The sequence below is a fragment of the Petromyzon marinus genome, chromosome 1, assembly GCF_048934315.1.
Source record: "Petromyzon marinus isolate PM22_M1 ecotype Great Lakes invasive population chromosome 1, UKy_Petmar_22M1.pri1.0, whole genome shotgun sequence".
NCBI lineage: Eukaryota > Metazoa > Chordata > Hyperoartia > Petromyzontiformes > Petromyzontidae > Petromyzon > Petromyzon marinus.
The window spans coordinates 3,442,535-3,458,200 of record NC_133667.1 but is presented as its reverse complement, the minus strand read 5'-3'; the positions used below and the strand labels follow the sequence as shown (position 1 = coordinate 3,458,200).

The following is a 15,666-nucleotide window of genomic DNA, read 5'->3' as shown; positions in this document are numbered from 1 at the left end:
TCTGCCGTGTTTCAGATCTGCTTTGTGCTCGCGAATACGGTCCGATATATGTCGTTTCGTTTCCCCAATGTAACAATCACCACAAGTGTAACTTAATTTGTAGACTCCAGGGAATTGTATGTCAGGAATGATATCCTTCATGGATGGGATTAGATCACAATTTTGTGTACTGTACTGAATCGGACCTGGATCTTGTGTTTTTTAAGATTTTGGAAATATTTTTGGTAACGCCTGCTATGTATGGTAACGTGATGGTTTTCATCGGCGTCTCAAGGGGTTGTTTCTCCTTGGTTGGAGAAACAGCTTTGCGGATAATGCGGTCCGAATATCCATTCATTTAAGGGCCTGGTGTACGTGTTCCAATTCACTGGCTAGGTGGTGTTGGTCAAAAATGCAGTGGGTGTTTTGATGAGGGAATTCTTCTGTGGCGGATGGTGGTGGGAATCAGGTTTCAGATAGGAATCTGTGTGGGTGGCTTTCCTGTAGACAGTGTCCCAAAGAGCCATCAGATTTCTTCTCAAACAAAACATCCAGGAATGGTAGCTTACCATCCTTCTCCACTTCCATGTAGTTATTAGTCATGAAAAATGTATATACATGCAGTATTTTCCTTGTTTAAGTTCTATGTAGTGTATAATGTACTGTATATAATATTTGACACTGACATCAAGCACAGCTACTTCTTTAGTCATTCGCTGGACTGGTACAGCCTTTAGAGTGGTTTTTACGTTTTTTCCAGATAGGCCCTGGACCACCGGATGTTGGAAGCCGGATAACCACCTGCCGAATAATCGATAATCAACTCTATTGTGATATGTTTAAAAAAATGATAACTGCCACGTGAAACAGCACTAAAATGAATTGAATATTATTTGAACAAATTAAATGTCAATTGGGAATGGAGAAATAAAAGAGGAATACAATTGTAATAGCCATTGAAGCATTACAGTTTACCTTCACATTGCAAAAGCTTTTGATGTAATATCATTTGTATTCATGATTTGTGGTTACTTAGACTTACAAAATATGACGAATAAATGGATGTGCAAATACGAAGTTAATCTCACATTCCATAAGTGTGCTAATATTATGATTCTCAATTGTTTATCATTATATTCCCACTGATCTGTAGAATGGATGCTCAAGAGCAATGGAATATAAATGCAGAACTTATGGTTTGATGGCATTCAATGAAATTATTCTCATAATCTAATGTTAGGCAATCTTATGTTACAGAAAATATATTTAGAATCAGTTTTACGCGTAAACGTAACATTCATTAAGGCGATAATACCCAGAAAAATATGGGCAGGCTAAGGCAAATTGGGAAATGACTCTATGGCCATCAGGGATGTCTAGTAGTTCACAGACGTCGACTGGAAATCTGTGAACTAATGGACATCTCCATGATAAATACAGTTTCTGATTCTGCAGATGAGAAACGAAACATCATTGTGTTTTGAGGTGCTCTGGCTTAGTATGTCATATCCCATGTGGAAGATATGTGGCATATTCTGATACGATCTACAGCTCTGATGGGTACATGCAGGTTGGTTGTCATTGTATGCATATGCATGACCACCTGTACACAGGCCTATATACAATTATGCTGTGTAAATAAATATGTACGTGTGTAATAATGTTGTCTGCCAAATACATATGCCCTGCATTACTCATATCATAAATAAAAGACATGTCAAGTATTCCTTAACATCATGGATGTGCTTTACTGAGTGAGTTCATCTTCTTACCTTATTTGATACAGTGCCATTGTTCAAAGCGCATAACATAATAACATGTAAAAGCAACAATAATTTAGATAGCAGTGGCACGCAAGAGATGATGAATGGGTGACCTTGATAGAGGGTACGAAGGGGTTAGTAAAGTGTAGGTGGATGGGTGGAAAGAAATGGAGGCATGGGCAATAGGAATGGAGGTAACCTATAAAATAGGAATGACTAGGAGGTGAAGGAGGGGGACTGCTTAATTTACAGGGGGAGTTTGTTCCAGTGGAGGGGTGCAAGGAGAAAGAAGGCGTGGAATAAAGATTGCACACAGGTAGAAGGAGGGACGCAAATAGAAGATTGGGAAAGAAGAGGAGATGGGACACAGAAGAAGATGACAGAGGCAAGATAAGGTGGGGCAAGGCCATGGGAGATATATAAAGACTAGACTAATGTATTTTAAAAGGCAGTGGGAGTAAATGGGAAGCTATTGAAGGTCAAGCAGAGGTGAAGTGTGAGAATTAAAGGGGAGATTAAGAACAACCCGTGCCGAGGATTTTTTTTTTATTTGTTGAAGGGGAGTAAGATCATAAGCAGGGAGGCCAATAAGCGAATTACAGTAGTCCGAATGGGTAAAGATCAGAGAATAAACCAGGGGTTTGGTGGCAGAATATGAAACAAGAGGGCAGCTTTCCCTGATGTTGAATATACAAAAGGGCCAGCTGTGATAAGTAGTGGACATATGGGGAGAAGAAGTGAGGGAAGAGTCAAAGGTGACACCGTGGTTGATGGCAGAGGAAACAGAGGTGAGGGAGAAAGGAGAGGAGATGGTGGGAACGGGAGGGGGAGAGCAAGAGGCTGAAAAAAAGATGATGGATGTTTTAGAAGGATTGAGAGAGAGAAAGTGAAGTGCCATCTATTATTCGATGGCAACCAGACGGGAGAAAATGCGAGACCAATGGTCAGGGGTAAAATAGGGAAAGGAGAAGGAGATTTGGGTCTCCGCAAGGAAATAGTGAGCAAAACAGAACAAGTAGATAATAGATTCACGAGGCGAAATAGTGAGGGACCCAGATCTGACCCCCTGAGGAACACCGACACTAAGCTGGGACGGGGGGGAGTATGTAGTGATTGAAGGAGATTGAAGATTTGTGAGAAGTTAAGGCTTGAGCAAGGAGAGGGAAGTGCTAGAGCTGTCGAGGTCGGAGAGCGTGGAAAGAAGAGTGGCGTGATCAAAAGTGTCAAAAGGTGAAGGAAAGGTCAAAGAAGAATGAGAAGGGCAGAAAGACCGGCATGGCAGGAATTGGCCAGACGGTTCTGGCTGGTTCGGTGGCATGAAATGGACAAAGACCAAATTAAAATTGGGGCTAAAGGGAATGCTTAGAAATGTGGCGTGCGAGCCGATTACGAACAAGGCGTGCCAAAAATGTATAAAACAAGGTTTAGAAATTGGACAGTAATTGCCAGGAATGGTGTTTGCCGAACTTCTTCTGCACCATACATAGCCAAACGTGCTAATCGAAAGGTGAGGGTGAAGGACAACTAAACACAAATAAAGATGTTGGGGTGAAGGCAGAGGAGGGTCAGTGACGAAGAGATGAAAGGAAAGGGCATGAGAGAGAGAGAGCAGAAGGGGAAGGGGTAGACAGAATGTATGACCGAATGAGCAAAACGTTTGAGACGAAATAGTGGGAGAAGGCCAGAGCAGAAGGGGCATTTAGAAGAGAGGAATGTGTAGGAAGAAGGATGGAGCCAATTGTTTATGGTGGAAAAGAGTGGATGAGGGTGGGGGGGCAAGGGAATTGATGAGGGATATGAAATATGTCTGTTTTGCATGTTCGTGATCTAAAATACATTTAGAAAGAGAAAGGCAATATATATTTTCACTATACTGTCCATCTGTCCGAGAGTTTATGCACAGACCTCTTGTCTGAAGATTCACAAATGGCAGAAAAAGCTAGATAACAGGAAGCAATATGGATGGATTGTTGCCAACGGATGTAAAAAAGCCAGATGAAGACTACCTTTAAACATACATTAAGGGCTCCTTTAAGACTATTGTTTTGGTCTCGCTATACAGTGATGAGAGATACTTAGTAGTTATGCTCTACATGTAAAACAGCTCAATATAACTCAAAGTACAACATTTATATAAGTCACAGAAGTTAGTCGGGTTAAACGATAACAAATATACTGGAAAGCATTTTCACAATCAATGGCCAGTTCAAAAAATCAGGAACTGGTAATAATTTCCAATGCAATATTAGTCATGAATGCACCAGTTGGCATGCGCAAACATATAAATAGTGCGACAGCCTAAGTCACTATATGGTACGTTTGCATTCGTTTTATCAGTTAAAAGGTATTCTAGAATGTCGTGCCTTTTATCACTGGGGACTGAATATTATAATTAGCACCACTTTCCTCTGAGTTTACCGGTGATCCAGGCAAAGGCACAATGTTTTTGTTTGAGGGTGGTTTAATCGAGCTAAGAGGAGGCGTTCACAGCCAGTCGAAAGTGTTTTGAGAGGTTTAAACACCGCAGCAACCTGCACAACATGAGAATGATGGGCGAGGCGGTGAGTGCAGACACAGTGGCAGCCGACAATTTTTCAGACTACAGATGAGTGTTAACCTAACCTTTTCTCTGCCGATAACTAGAGTTAATCGCGACAGTGTTGTTATTCGTTTTCCCATTAATTGTGATGGGAAATCTCATCAAAATCTAAACCTCACCTATTAACATTGATTCTTATGTAAAAATGTATTTTCTTAATGTTATTTTGCTAAAAGTCGCAATTTCCAGGAACGCAACCCCGATGTTAATCGAGGACTGCCTGTATTTTGCCGACTCGTCCACGTGGATCAGATTTCATGGAAGATGTGGGCATACCCACGTTTTAGCCCACCACACGTAACCTGCGCACTGACTAACTCGGGAGATTTAATAAACTTGCACCAATTCTTCAACTGTCATGCCAGAAGATGGAATTAATCCGGTGACCTCTGGATTGCAAGTCCAATGTGCCAACCATTCCACCACAGCGGCTCCCTTTATTTCTCAATAAAGATGGTAAAACTGTTACGCTTATTGCTGGACATTTCTATTTGTGAGGCAATCTAGTAATGTGTTTTTGTTACATTTTTTTCAGACAGTTACCGCTAATGCAGACAGAACTATTGTAACAAGCCGACAGGTTACCTCATCCCCCACCCAAAATACATTTAAAAGTCAAATGTTTTCCAACTTACTACACAAGATACTGGCTACACAATCACAGTATTCAAAATTTATTAGTAATGAATCCTGGTATATTGCATTTTACTCAACAATTGGTGTGGAAGGTTTCATTAAACAAGAGTAAATAATTGTGCAGAAAGGGAAACTCACCACCACCAAAGGTACGGTCACCCTGGTTCATGTCTCCAGGCCTGTTGTCCCTCCTGGGAAAGACACGGCTGAACGAGCCCTGAGCTGGCACACGCACACACACAAACAAAATATTAAATTCAGATAGTCTCCGAGTTACAATGGTCCGACTTACGATATTTCGACCTTACGATGGCGATACGATACGTTGAATGCATGTTAAAAGTTTTTACAGCAGATAGGATTGTTTCCTGAAAAAAAACTTTCTATTAAATTGCAGTTCATATAGGTAGGCTAAGAATTTACCTTGTTTTTTTTTTACTTTACATTTTACTGTGCAATACAGTATTTGTCGATTAAAAGCTTGCGTGACTGCAGGGATTCATCTTCTTGGTTCTTTCGGTAAAGTTACGTAGAAGGGAAATAATAAAATAATAAAAACAAACCATAATAAAATTCTCACGACGTTTCGGCCACAACACAAGTAGCCTTCCTCAGGTGAAGAAACAGAACTGTCGGAAAGACAGCGTCGTGATAATTTTATTTTATTATGTTTTATTTTTATTACTTTATTATTTCCCTTCTACGTGACTTTACCAAAAGAACCAAGAAGAACAATACAGTATTGTAATTAATAAATACATACGGTATATAGTTTATACAGTTACGGTACTGTTAATCGCTCTGTTCAGCTAAATTATCACCATTTTTTAAGACTCCTGGGTAGGCTAGGCCATCTTCGACTTACGATATTTTTGACTTACGATGGGGTCGTCGTAACGCATCTCCATCGTAAGTAGAGGACTACCTGTACATTGCATTAACGGTGTTTCCTTAGAACGCTGTTTGGTCCCGGAGGAAAATTCCTGCACGGTTCAAATTTCCTGCGCGAGAACATGCAGTGCATGACCCTCCTTCTTTTACCTGAACCGTGTGCTCAACTAGTGAGAACAGCGCACGCTTATATTAGCACAATTATTGTCACCGAGCCAATCAGCGCCTGCCTCCATCCGCCAGTCTCGCATTAATTACTCTTACGCGAGCTCCAAATGAATGCACAGGCGGAGTACGTAACTTATTGTATTTTTCTATGTCATCATTAAAAGTCATTGTTTTGATTCATGTGTAAAGTATCATTATTAAGGCTATTACCGATACCCCAATGAAGCACTCATATATCGCTCATGGTAAAAAAAATTGCAGTCAGTAAGGCATGTTAATCGGAACCATATTTAAATGTCCTTCTTTAGCGCTGTTTCGTATTGCGCTCCATTTACCAAGAGCACATTCTGAGTGCTGTAAGAGGTATGCCATGATCGTGTGATATGAACAGGTACACAGATACAGGCAGACCTCACTTAGCACAAACTCATAGAACGTTGATTCGTAATAGCACTCTGTCCTGGAGAAAAGGTTTGCTAAAAACATTTAAGAAAAAAAGCACAAGGTGGCTGAGGAATGAGAACAAGCGGAACTGGCCGAGGAAATTTACCCACCACCATCATTTGCTCAGCTAATGAGAGTGACTTGCACTCTCAACCAACCAGACCCGACCACTCGCGATTAGATTATCACGATTTGTGCTCTCGATTAAATTAAAAGTCTCGATTTGTTTAGCCAGCTGAGAACTCACGAGGCCAACATAGTCTCAGGCTCCACCTAAAAGAAACCTCACCAGAGAAATTTAGGCTAAAATAAAAGGAGTTCCTGAAGTTCTTCTCCGAGTATGAACCGGATTGAGAGCTCAGCAGCTCCAACGTTCTTTCCCACTGCTGCCTTGTATCTCATCTTATTTTAATTGATTTCGCACCTTGACCAAGGCGTTGAACAAATAATTTACTATTTGCAGAGCAAAATAGTGTGATGAGATGAGTTGATGAGAAGGATGGTAGTACATGAATATGATGTATGAAATAAACGGTTATGAAAGTGACAATGAGTGGTTAAATGTTGAGCGAGTATGATGAATGGGTAGATAGGTTGGGTAGAGGGGTGGAGTTAATGATGGAGACGGGAGGGGGAAGGGGAGTTTTGGAAAATAAGGGAAAATAGGAAATTTTTCAGGGACGAATGAAAATAAACAGTGAGGCTAATTTTTTTTTACTGTTTGGGCAGTGTGTTCCAGTGTAAGGGGGTCAGAAGCGAGAAAGAATGGAATTGTGATTGGGCACAAAGAAGGGGAACAGACAGACAGCTGGGATTGTGAATGGAGAGGGAAAGAAGGAGCATAGAATGAAATGAGGAACGCAAGATACGTTGGGGCGAGACTATGGAGAGATTTGTATACTAGGGTGAGGAGTTTGAAAAGTTAACGATAGGAGACGGGTAGCCAGCGTAGCTGGATAAGGAGAGGTGATGTGTGGGAGTGGTAAGGGGAGATTAAAGATGACCTGGGCATCCTTACTCTTTGGTTCTGTCGGTAAAGTCATGTAGGTGTAAAATAAAATAATTCACGACGTTTCGGGCGCAACACAAGCGTCCATCATCAGGTGGGAAAGCATGGTCTGCTGCTGAGGCAGACTATGTTTTAAAAGGTTTGAAATGGGTGTAGCTCAAAGGTTATAAAGAGGTGGCCGAGGCTAGTGATGTTAATGTGAGAAATTAGCATGTAACTATAAGATAGAAGAGCGGCCTCCTAAACGAGATGACGGAAGTGGCTATGTTAATGTAAGGGATTAGCATGTAAATGATCTGGGCAGCAAAATGTCAGATTTGTTGGAATGGTTCAAATAAATAGGAGGGAAAACCGAGCATGAAGGGTTGCAGTAATCGAGTCGAGTGAATATGAGGGAGTGAATTAAAAGTGTGGCGGCCGTAGTTGAGATGAGGGAGCAGACTTTGCAAATGTTGTACAGGTGAAAGTAGCAGCAATGGGGTGTGGCAGATTACAGCAGAATGCACTCGTTAGTACAGTACATAATACTGATGTTATAATTATTATTTACATTTCTTAAAAAATATTTGCCATCTGTATTATTAGCGCTATTACCGATACCCCAATGAAGCCCTCATAAATTGCTCATAGCAAGAAAATAATGCTGTCGGGAATGCATTCCCCAAATATACAATGGTAGAATGACTCCTCACTCTTTGGTTCTTTCGGTAAAGTCACATAGAAAGAAAATAAATAATAGAATACGACGTTTCGATTGCAAAACAAGCAGTCGTCATCAGGTAGAACTCAATTTGAGAGAGAGACAAAACACAGACACGGAGACACACAGACAGAGAGAGACAACACAGAGACACACAGAGCTAGACACACAACATAGACACACAAAGACTCAATGCCTCTGTGTCGTGGCCTTAAATGGAGAGGGGGGGGGGCAGAGAGAGAGGTACGTCTGCTGGAGTAGAGAAATTAGCATTTCAATGAGAGAGCTGTGTGGAAATCCACCCCGAAGCGGCCGGGGGAGAGAAAGAGCGAATGGGACCTAATGAGAGCCAGGTAAATTTTAGAGAGAGAAATAGGCAGTTTGAGGGAAATCAAACTTAGCAAATGTTTGGAAATGTAATGCAATGCAACGCAGAGAGTCGGCTAACACACAGCTAACGCATAGCCTGGTTGATTAACGTTCTCCAGAGATTGGTAAATTAGAGTTGTGTGGAAATCCACCCCGCGGCGGCAGGGGGAGAGAAAGATCCAGCAAGCCTGGTAAATTTTCAGAGAGAGCTGTGTGGAAATCCACCCCGAAGCACCAGGGGGAGAGAAAGACCCAGCAAGCCTGATACATTTTCAGAGAGAGTTGTGTGAAAATCCACCCCGAAGCGCCAGGGGGAGAGAAAGATCCAGCAAGCCTGGTACATTTTCAGAGAGAGTTGTGTGGAAATCCACCCCGAAGCGGCCGGGGAGGATGAAAGTTTGTTTTCTCTTTCTCTGTGTGTCTCTTGTCAAATTTCACACTTAACTTCTAATTTAGCAATCTCTGGAGAATGTAATAAAACTGCCTATTTCTCTCTCTAAAATTTACCCGGCTCTCATAGGTCCCATTTGCTCTTTGTCTCCCCCGGCCGCTTTGGGGTGGATTTCCACACAGCTCTCTCATTGACATGCTAATTTCTCTGCTCCAGCAGACCCACCTCTCTCTGCCCCTACCCCTCTCTCTATTTAAGGCCACGACACAGAGGCATTGGATCTTTGTGTGTCAATGTTGTGTATCTATCTCTTTTTCTCTCTGTGTTGTCTCTCTCTGCTTGTGTGTCTGTCTGTGTGTCTGTGTTTTGTCTCTCTCTCAAATTTAGTTCTACCTGATGACGACTGCTTGTGTTGCAATCGAAACGTTGCATTCCATTGTTTAATTTATTTTCATTCGACGTGACTTTACCGAAAGAACCAAAGAGTAATTCCTGCAGTCACGAAAGCTTCAAATCCTATTAGCATCAATTCGATTAGTGCTCACTTCTCCAGCAATGCATTTTGAGCATGTCTGCATGTATGCATATACCTGCACAATAAAGCAACCACCATTTAAGAGCTTGTAAACTATATTATCGCAACTTAAAGCTTTCGTGACTGCAGGAATTCACATTCTTTGAGTCTTTCGGTAAAGTCACGTAGATAGAAAAACAATACAAATATATTTTTATTAATTTTTTAAAATCATTTTTCTATCTACGTGGCTTTACCGAAAGACCCAAAGAATATAATATCGCACTTTGTCGGTACATACATATATTTGGGTTTGCTGAACAGTTATCATAAACCAGTAATCACTTTCGGACTCGACTGTCATAGAATAGAGAATCGAAAGCAGTGCAATTTTAGTCATTAACATCCCTGGCATGCTCGTTTAAACCACAAAGCGTTCATTTAGTTACTGGACTGTATGTTCTGACAGACACATACAAACACACATACAGGACTGCGCTTTTAATTATAGTATCGAACGACATTTTGACCGTTGTCATTATCTACCATTATCAATCCACTGCTGGATGAAGGCTTTCCCAAGCTACAACATCTACATCTCTTACAATCCTGTTATGTAATTATAGGATGTGTAATAACACCTGCCATGAGCTGATTTCATTGCTATATCTCCATAGTGGGCATCCTCTAGGCAGTGCCGGATTACCCTAGTAGCAAAAGTAGCATATGCTACGGGCCCCGTGCTAAATGCGTTCAAGCGATCAACTCCGATTCAGTGTTTCTGCACTTGCTCTATTACTATAGTACTATACTCAATGGTGGAGGCAGGATTTTCAGGTAGGGGGGGGGAAATCCCTCCAGCAATGAAAAATGATAGAGGAGTTGTTAGTAAGTAAGGACTTGTCCCTTGATTTTTATTCGACGCATGTGCGGCGATGGCGCAGCCATCGATCGAGGGACGAATTCGAACCGCGTTGTGTGATCGGCATCGCGCTCGCTGAAGGTGAATGCCTTCAGGGAAGTCGTGTACTGTGTACGCAACTGCGCACAATTCTGAGTCACTTATAACTATTATTATTATCACTTATAACTGCTTTGCCGTTACTTATTGCCAATTATGGACTCAGACTATTGTCCTATCATCTCATAGAGTCCCTGGCACGTAATAATATGCTACACAGTGGTAGTGGGGGTCGCAAAATGCCGATTTATTACCAATACACCCCAATGATCCGATCGAAATTAGGATTTTGATCGGATCATTGGGGGGGCACGTGCCACCCCACCCTCCCCCCCCCACTGGCTCCGCCAGTGACTATACCGCCTTCAACTTTTATGAACGACTGAGTGTTTAAGGTTAGCGATTTGTCGTATTATCTGGCTGTATAGCAAATGAAAATACAATTACTTTACTATGCAAGTTAAACATTTGTACTATTTGGGTCTTTCGGTAAAGTCACGTAGATAGAAAAATAATTTAAAAAATCACGACGTTTCGATCGCAACACAAGCAATCGTCTTCAGGTGAAAAAATACAGCAGGCGGACTGCTGAGGCAGGAAGAAATGTAGCGAGAGAGCTACTGCAGCCAAAGGTTATAAAGGTTTGAAATGGGTACAACCCAAGGGTAAGTAGGCGGGGCTAGAGATGGAATTTGCAAGTCAATGTAAGATCGCAGAGCTAGGTATACCTCGGCTCATCATGTCTGCATTAACCACAATACTTGTGGTCAGAATGCAAACAAAAATAATGGAAATGTTATGTTTCACTGCATTGATGACAAGTCATAACACATTATAGTATTGATCTGAAGCTTTCGTGACTGCAGGAATCCATACTCTTTGGTTCTTTCGGTAAAGTTACGTAGTTAGAAATTTATTTTATTTTCTACCTACGTGACTTTACCGATTGCTTAAGAGATTATATGTTGTCGTAAATAATTGACAAATGTTATTTTGTCAAGTCAAGGTATTTAGACGTAAAATTTACATTTTCTTTGGAAGTAAAATGTACTTAATTTACCACGTTAAATTGATATTGTAATTATAATTATGGATATATGTGCATGTTTTGTGGTTTGAATTCATGTATATTTTATAAAAAAAACACATTTTAGTAATTTCAGATTAAATATATACTGGGGAGCTGGAGAAGTTCATCCATCAACACTGTAAACTGGCTTAATGACAACACTTTCTTACAGTTTGAATAGTTACAGCAAGCACAGTGTGCACGCTCTTGTGATGACACCTTCAAAGGGTTTGGGACCAATAATATTTACAGCTGTAGTACCCAATGCCATAATAGATCCAGTGATTTTATAAAATTATATAACATAAAATCAATACAACATTATACAGAAACATAGATGAAACAGGTTTCAAGGCAAGGCAGCCATAGATGTTTTACCTTGATCATTTGCCATTTTGTCAGATGATTCAGCTTATGGATTACAAAGGAAGAGAAAGAGACATACATGACTATTAGGCACATCATCACAACGGAGTGTAATGCAGGAGGCATTTCATAAAAAAATAGCAGGACATGCCTATTGCTACATCGCTATAATATTCTCATATTCATTGCTACACTGCTGATGGGAATACATGTGCAATTATATAACAATCTCTCAATGCCAGGATCCTGTAAGCTGGTATTTTTGAGGTCAGCCGCACGGACTACCCAGATAATTAACTAATTAATAAAGTCACATTTATAAATCAACAATAAAACTGACCGGAACACTGTTCAAACACTGTATAAGCTGCATGCAATAGGATGGTGTGTGTGTGTATGTGTATTAACAATTCTAAAGCATGTGTTTCACTGTTGTAGGGAATTTGAACCCATGCACTTGAATGCCACGCTCATCCACGTGCTCTTTTCAGAATTGTTCTTTGATATTAATTTACACGTAAAACAAGAACCTACTAACAAGTGAAAACCTTTACCTTGGGTTTAAAAATAAACCATCTTCCTCTGCAAGTGACTCGGATTACACTGTATATATTGCTTGTAATATTTTAAGTGTTATTTATTTGTAAATATTACATTGCAAATTATTCATTATTTGTTTTTAAGTATTGGTTAACATGCTATTATTACATGTAAATGTAGTTAAACGTGAGTAATTATGCATTATTTTCAGTATGCGAGACATCCCCGTAATTGAAAAAAACTCTTACCCCCATGAGTTTAGTTTGAAGTGGTTTTCTGTATATAATGTGGTCAAAAGTTCAATGGATTTAAAATGGAAGATATGCCAATCACATGTTAAATCAAGGTCCAGCAAAGCAAATAATGTACAGAACAAAAATCCCCAACTTCAATCTTACAAAAAGAAAAATTTTACTAAAAAAATATAAACGTATTATTTTTTCAATATGATAGTTTAACATTAAGCTATGATTGGATTTGCTGTTATTTGTACGTGAAAACAAAAATACTGCACCCTCACAAAGTAATTGTCTATCTCCGTATTCAAAGTGATGCTGGGTGGTGCTCGTCTCCTTTGGTGGTCCCGCGTTAGTGGTTGAAGAGCCACATTTCTACAATAGTAATAGGTCCATCCACAGAACACTCACTTTCCGATGACCCACAAAAGTGATGCTCATATTATTGAATGGATAAGTCAACCAAAGATTTTTCGTTTGAACTCACGTCACAATTGTGAAACAGATTAAATGGTTATTGTGGGATTGACAACCGAAATATCCAACTCGGAGGCAGCTACAACCTATCTAACCTATATATATGAAAGTCAAAAATTGTTTGTGGGTTTGTGTGTGGTCGCGTGCTTGGCTCTCCAACGGTGGGGTTTACGTAAAAAAAATAGCCAGGTACCACGCCGTAAGCCCCGCAAGTCAGCAAGCGCTATTCCTTTTCCACATCCGTCAACTTTAAATTAGTTTAATTAGCGATTTATTTAGTTTTTTTGTGCGCTTCCATTTTATTTATTTATTTATGACGCGTGCGCGACCATACCAACTCACGCGCCTTTGATGGGGGGGGGGGGGGGCACGGCCCACGCCAAGTCGCACGCCTTCGGTGGGAGTGAAGGGGACATTTTATTTCGCGTTAAAAATACTATTAAAAAAATACACTAAACGCTGACGTTAAATCTTCACTGTGTGATGTCCCCCCCACCCCGATGCGTGCAGTTATTACTATTATACAGTCGCTAGACGCTACCACTATAGGCCGTAGATATTACTGCAGAGTGGCCGGGGAGATCGTGGCTGGAGGGGGGGGGGGGGTCAGGGATAGCAGCACAGCCCCAGCCTGCCAAGGTGCCACCTCAGCCAGCTGGACAATCTAGGAAAGGCCGGAGGCTCTGCACGGGACTAGGCCTCACCACGCCACTCTGTCAGGTGAGTACTTTGTGCTATACAGTGGATAAATACTGCTATAGAGTCAGCATGTACTACTGTAGTGATAGCAGGCACCACCACAGTCGGTATGCACTGCTGCAATCATAGCAGGCACCACCAGTCGGTATGCACAGCTGTAATCATAGCAGGTACCACCACTGTATGCCCTGCTGTAATCATAGCAGGTACCACCACAGTCAGTACGCACTGCTGTTAACATTTTTAAGAGTAGTTTTGAAATATTTTTAAGACACGGTCAACGCCGGGTCATTCCCGCTTGTATATACTACTGCACAGTTATTCTGGCAAATTTGAGTCCAAACCGTAAACTACATTGAATCGGCTAGACACTAGTATTATATACAATTTCTTGTGTATGCCACCACTAGAAAAAGAGCCAGCACAAAAGGAAGCTTTAGAGATCCCCTCTAAACGGTATTTTGACCTACGCTGCTAAGATGTGTTGGATTAGGCGAAAGCACCTAGCTTCATACTACTACATGCATGCTGAATAACTGTGGTGCATTCATTTACACTGCTGGGTTGACAAGAGGCAGGGAGATTGAAGAGACTCGCTCATTGTTTCAACTACATCCCATGGATATCGAACTGCCAACCTCTGAATTCTAACCATTACACGACAGCATCATCCCTGACTAAATATAACAGAGGGCTTCTTATAAACAATTATTTTGTTTCAGTGGCTATTGGACATCATATACAGTGAGGGAAAAAAGTATTTGATCCCCTGCTGATTTTGTACGTTTGCCCACTGACAAAGAAATGATCAGTCTATAATTTTAATGGTAGGTTTATTTCAACATTGAGAGACAGAACAGCAACAAAAAAATCCAGAAAAACGCATGTCAAAATGTTATAAATTAATGAGGGAAATAAGTATTTGACCCCTCTGCAAAACATGACTTAGTACTTGGTGGCAAAACCCTTGTTGGCAATCACAGAGGTCAGACGTTTCTTGTAGTTGGCCACCAGGTTTGCACACTCCCTGGAGGGATTTTGTCCCACTCCTATTTGCAGATCTTCTCCAAGTCATTAAGGTGTCGAGGCTGACGTTTGGCAACTCGAACCTTCAGCTCCCGCCACAGATTTTCTATGGGATTAAGGTCTGAAGACTGGCTAGGCCACTCCAGGACCTTAATGTGCTTCTTCTTGAGCCACTCCTTTGTTGCCTTGGCCATGTGTTTTGGGTCATTGTCATGCTGGAATACCCATCCACGACCTATTTTCAATGCCCTGGCTAAGGGAAGGAAGTTCTCACCCAAGAATTGACGGTACATAGCCCCGTCCATCGTCCCTTTGATGCGGTGAAGTTGACCTGTCCCCTTAGCAGAAAAACACCCCCAAAGCATAATGTTTCCACCTCCATGTTTGACGGTGAGGATGGTGTTCTTGGGGTCATAGGCAGCATTCCTCCTCCTCCTCCTCCAAACACGGCGAGTTGAGTTAATGCCAAAGAGCTCCATTTTGGTCTCATCTGACCACAACACTTTCACCCAGTTGTCCTCTGAATCATTCAGATGGTCATTGGCAAACTTCAGACAGGCATGTATATGTGCTTTCTTGAGCAGGGGGACCTTGCGGGCGCTGCAGGATTTCAGTCCTTCACGGCGTAGTGTGTTATCAATTGTTTTTTTCGTGACTATGGTCCCAGCTACCTTGAGATCATTGACAAGATCCTCCCGTGTAGTTCTGGGCTGATTCTTCACCGTTCTCATGATCATTGCAACTCCATGAGGTGAGATCTTGCATGGAGCCCCAGGCTGAGGGAGATTGACAGTTCTTTTGTGTTTCTTCCATTTGCGAATAATCGCAC

The 15,666-nt window shown here is 41.3% G+C and overlaps 1 protein-coding gene across 4 annotated transcripts in view; it reads right to left on the bottom strand.

The window, feature by feature from the left end:
• Positions 1-15,666, bottom strand: part of LOC103091688 (neogenin) — a 267,517-nt gene that overhangs the window by 48,559 nt on the left and 203,292 nt on the right. For 3 of the 4 annotated variants that reach the window (XM_032947567.2, XM_032947737.2, XM_032947835.2), the window contains exons 21-22: positions 11,872-11,904; positions 5,116-5,199 (exon numbers count right to left, since the gene is read on the bottom strand). In XM_032947567.2, coding sequence (XP_032803458.2) covers positions 5,116-5,199; positions 11,872-11,904 — 117 coding nt within the window. The remainder of the gene's footprint in view (positions 1-5,115; positions 5,200-11,871; positions 11,905-15,666) is intronic. The other variant, XM_032947655.2, reaches the window with a different exon arrangement.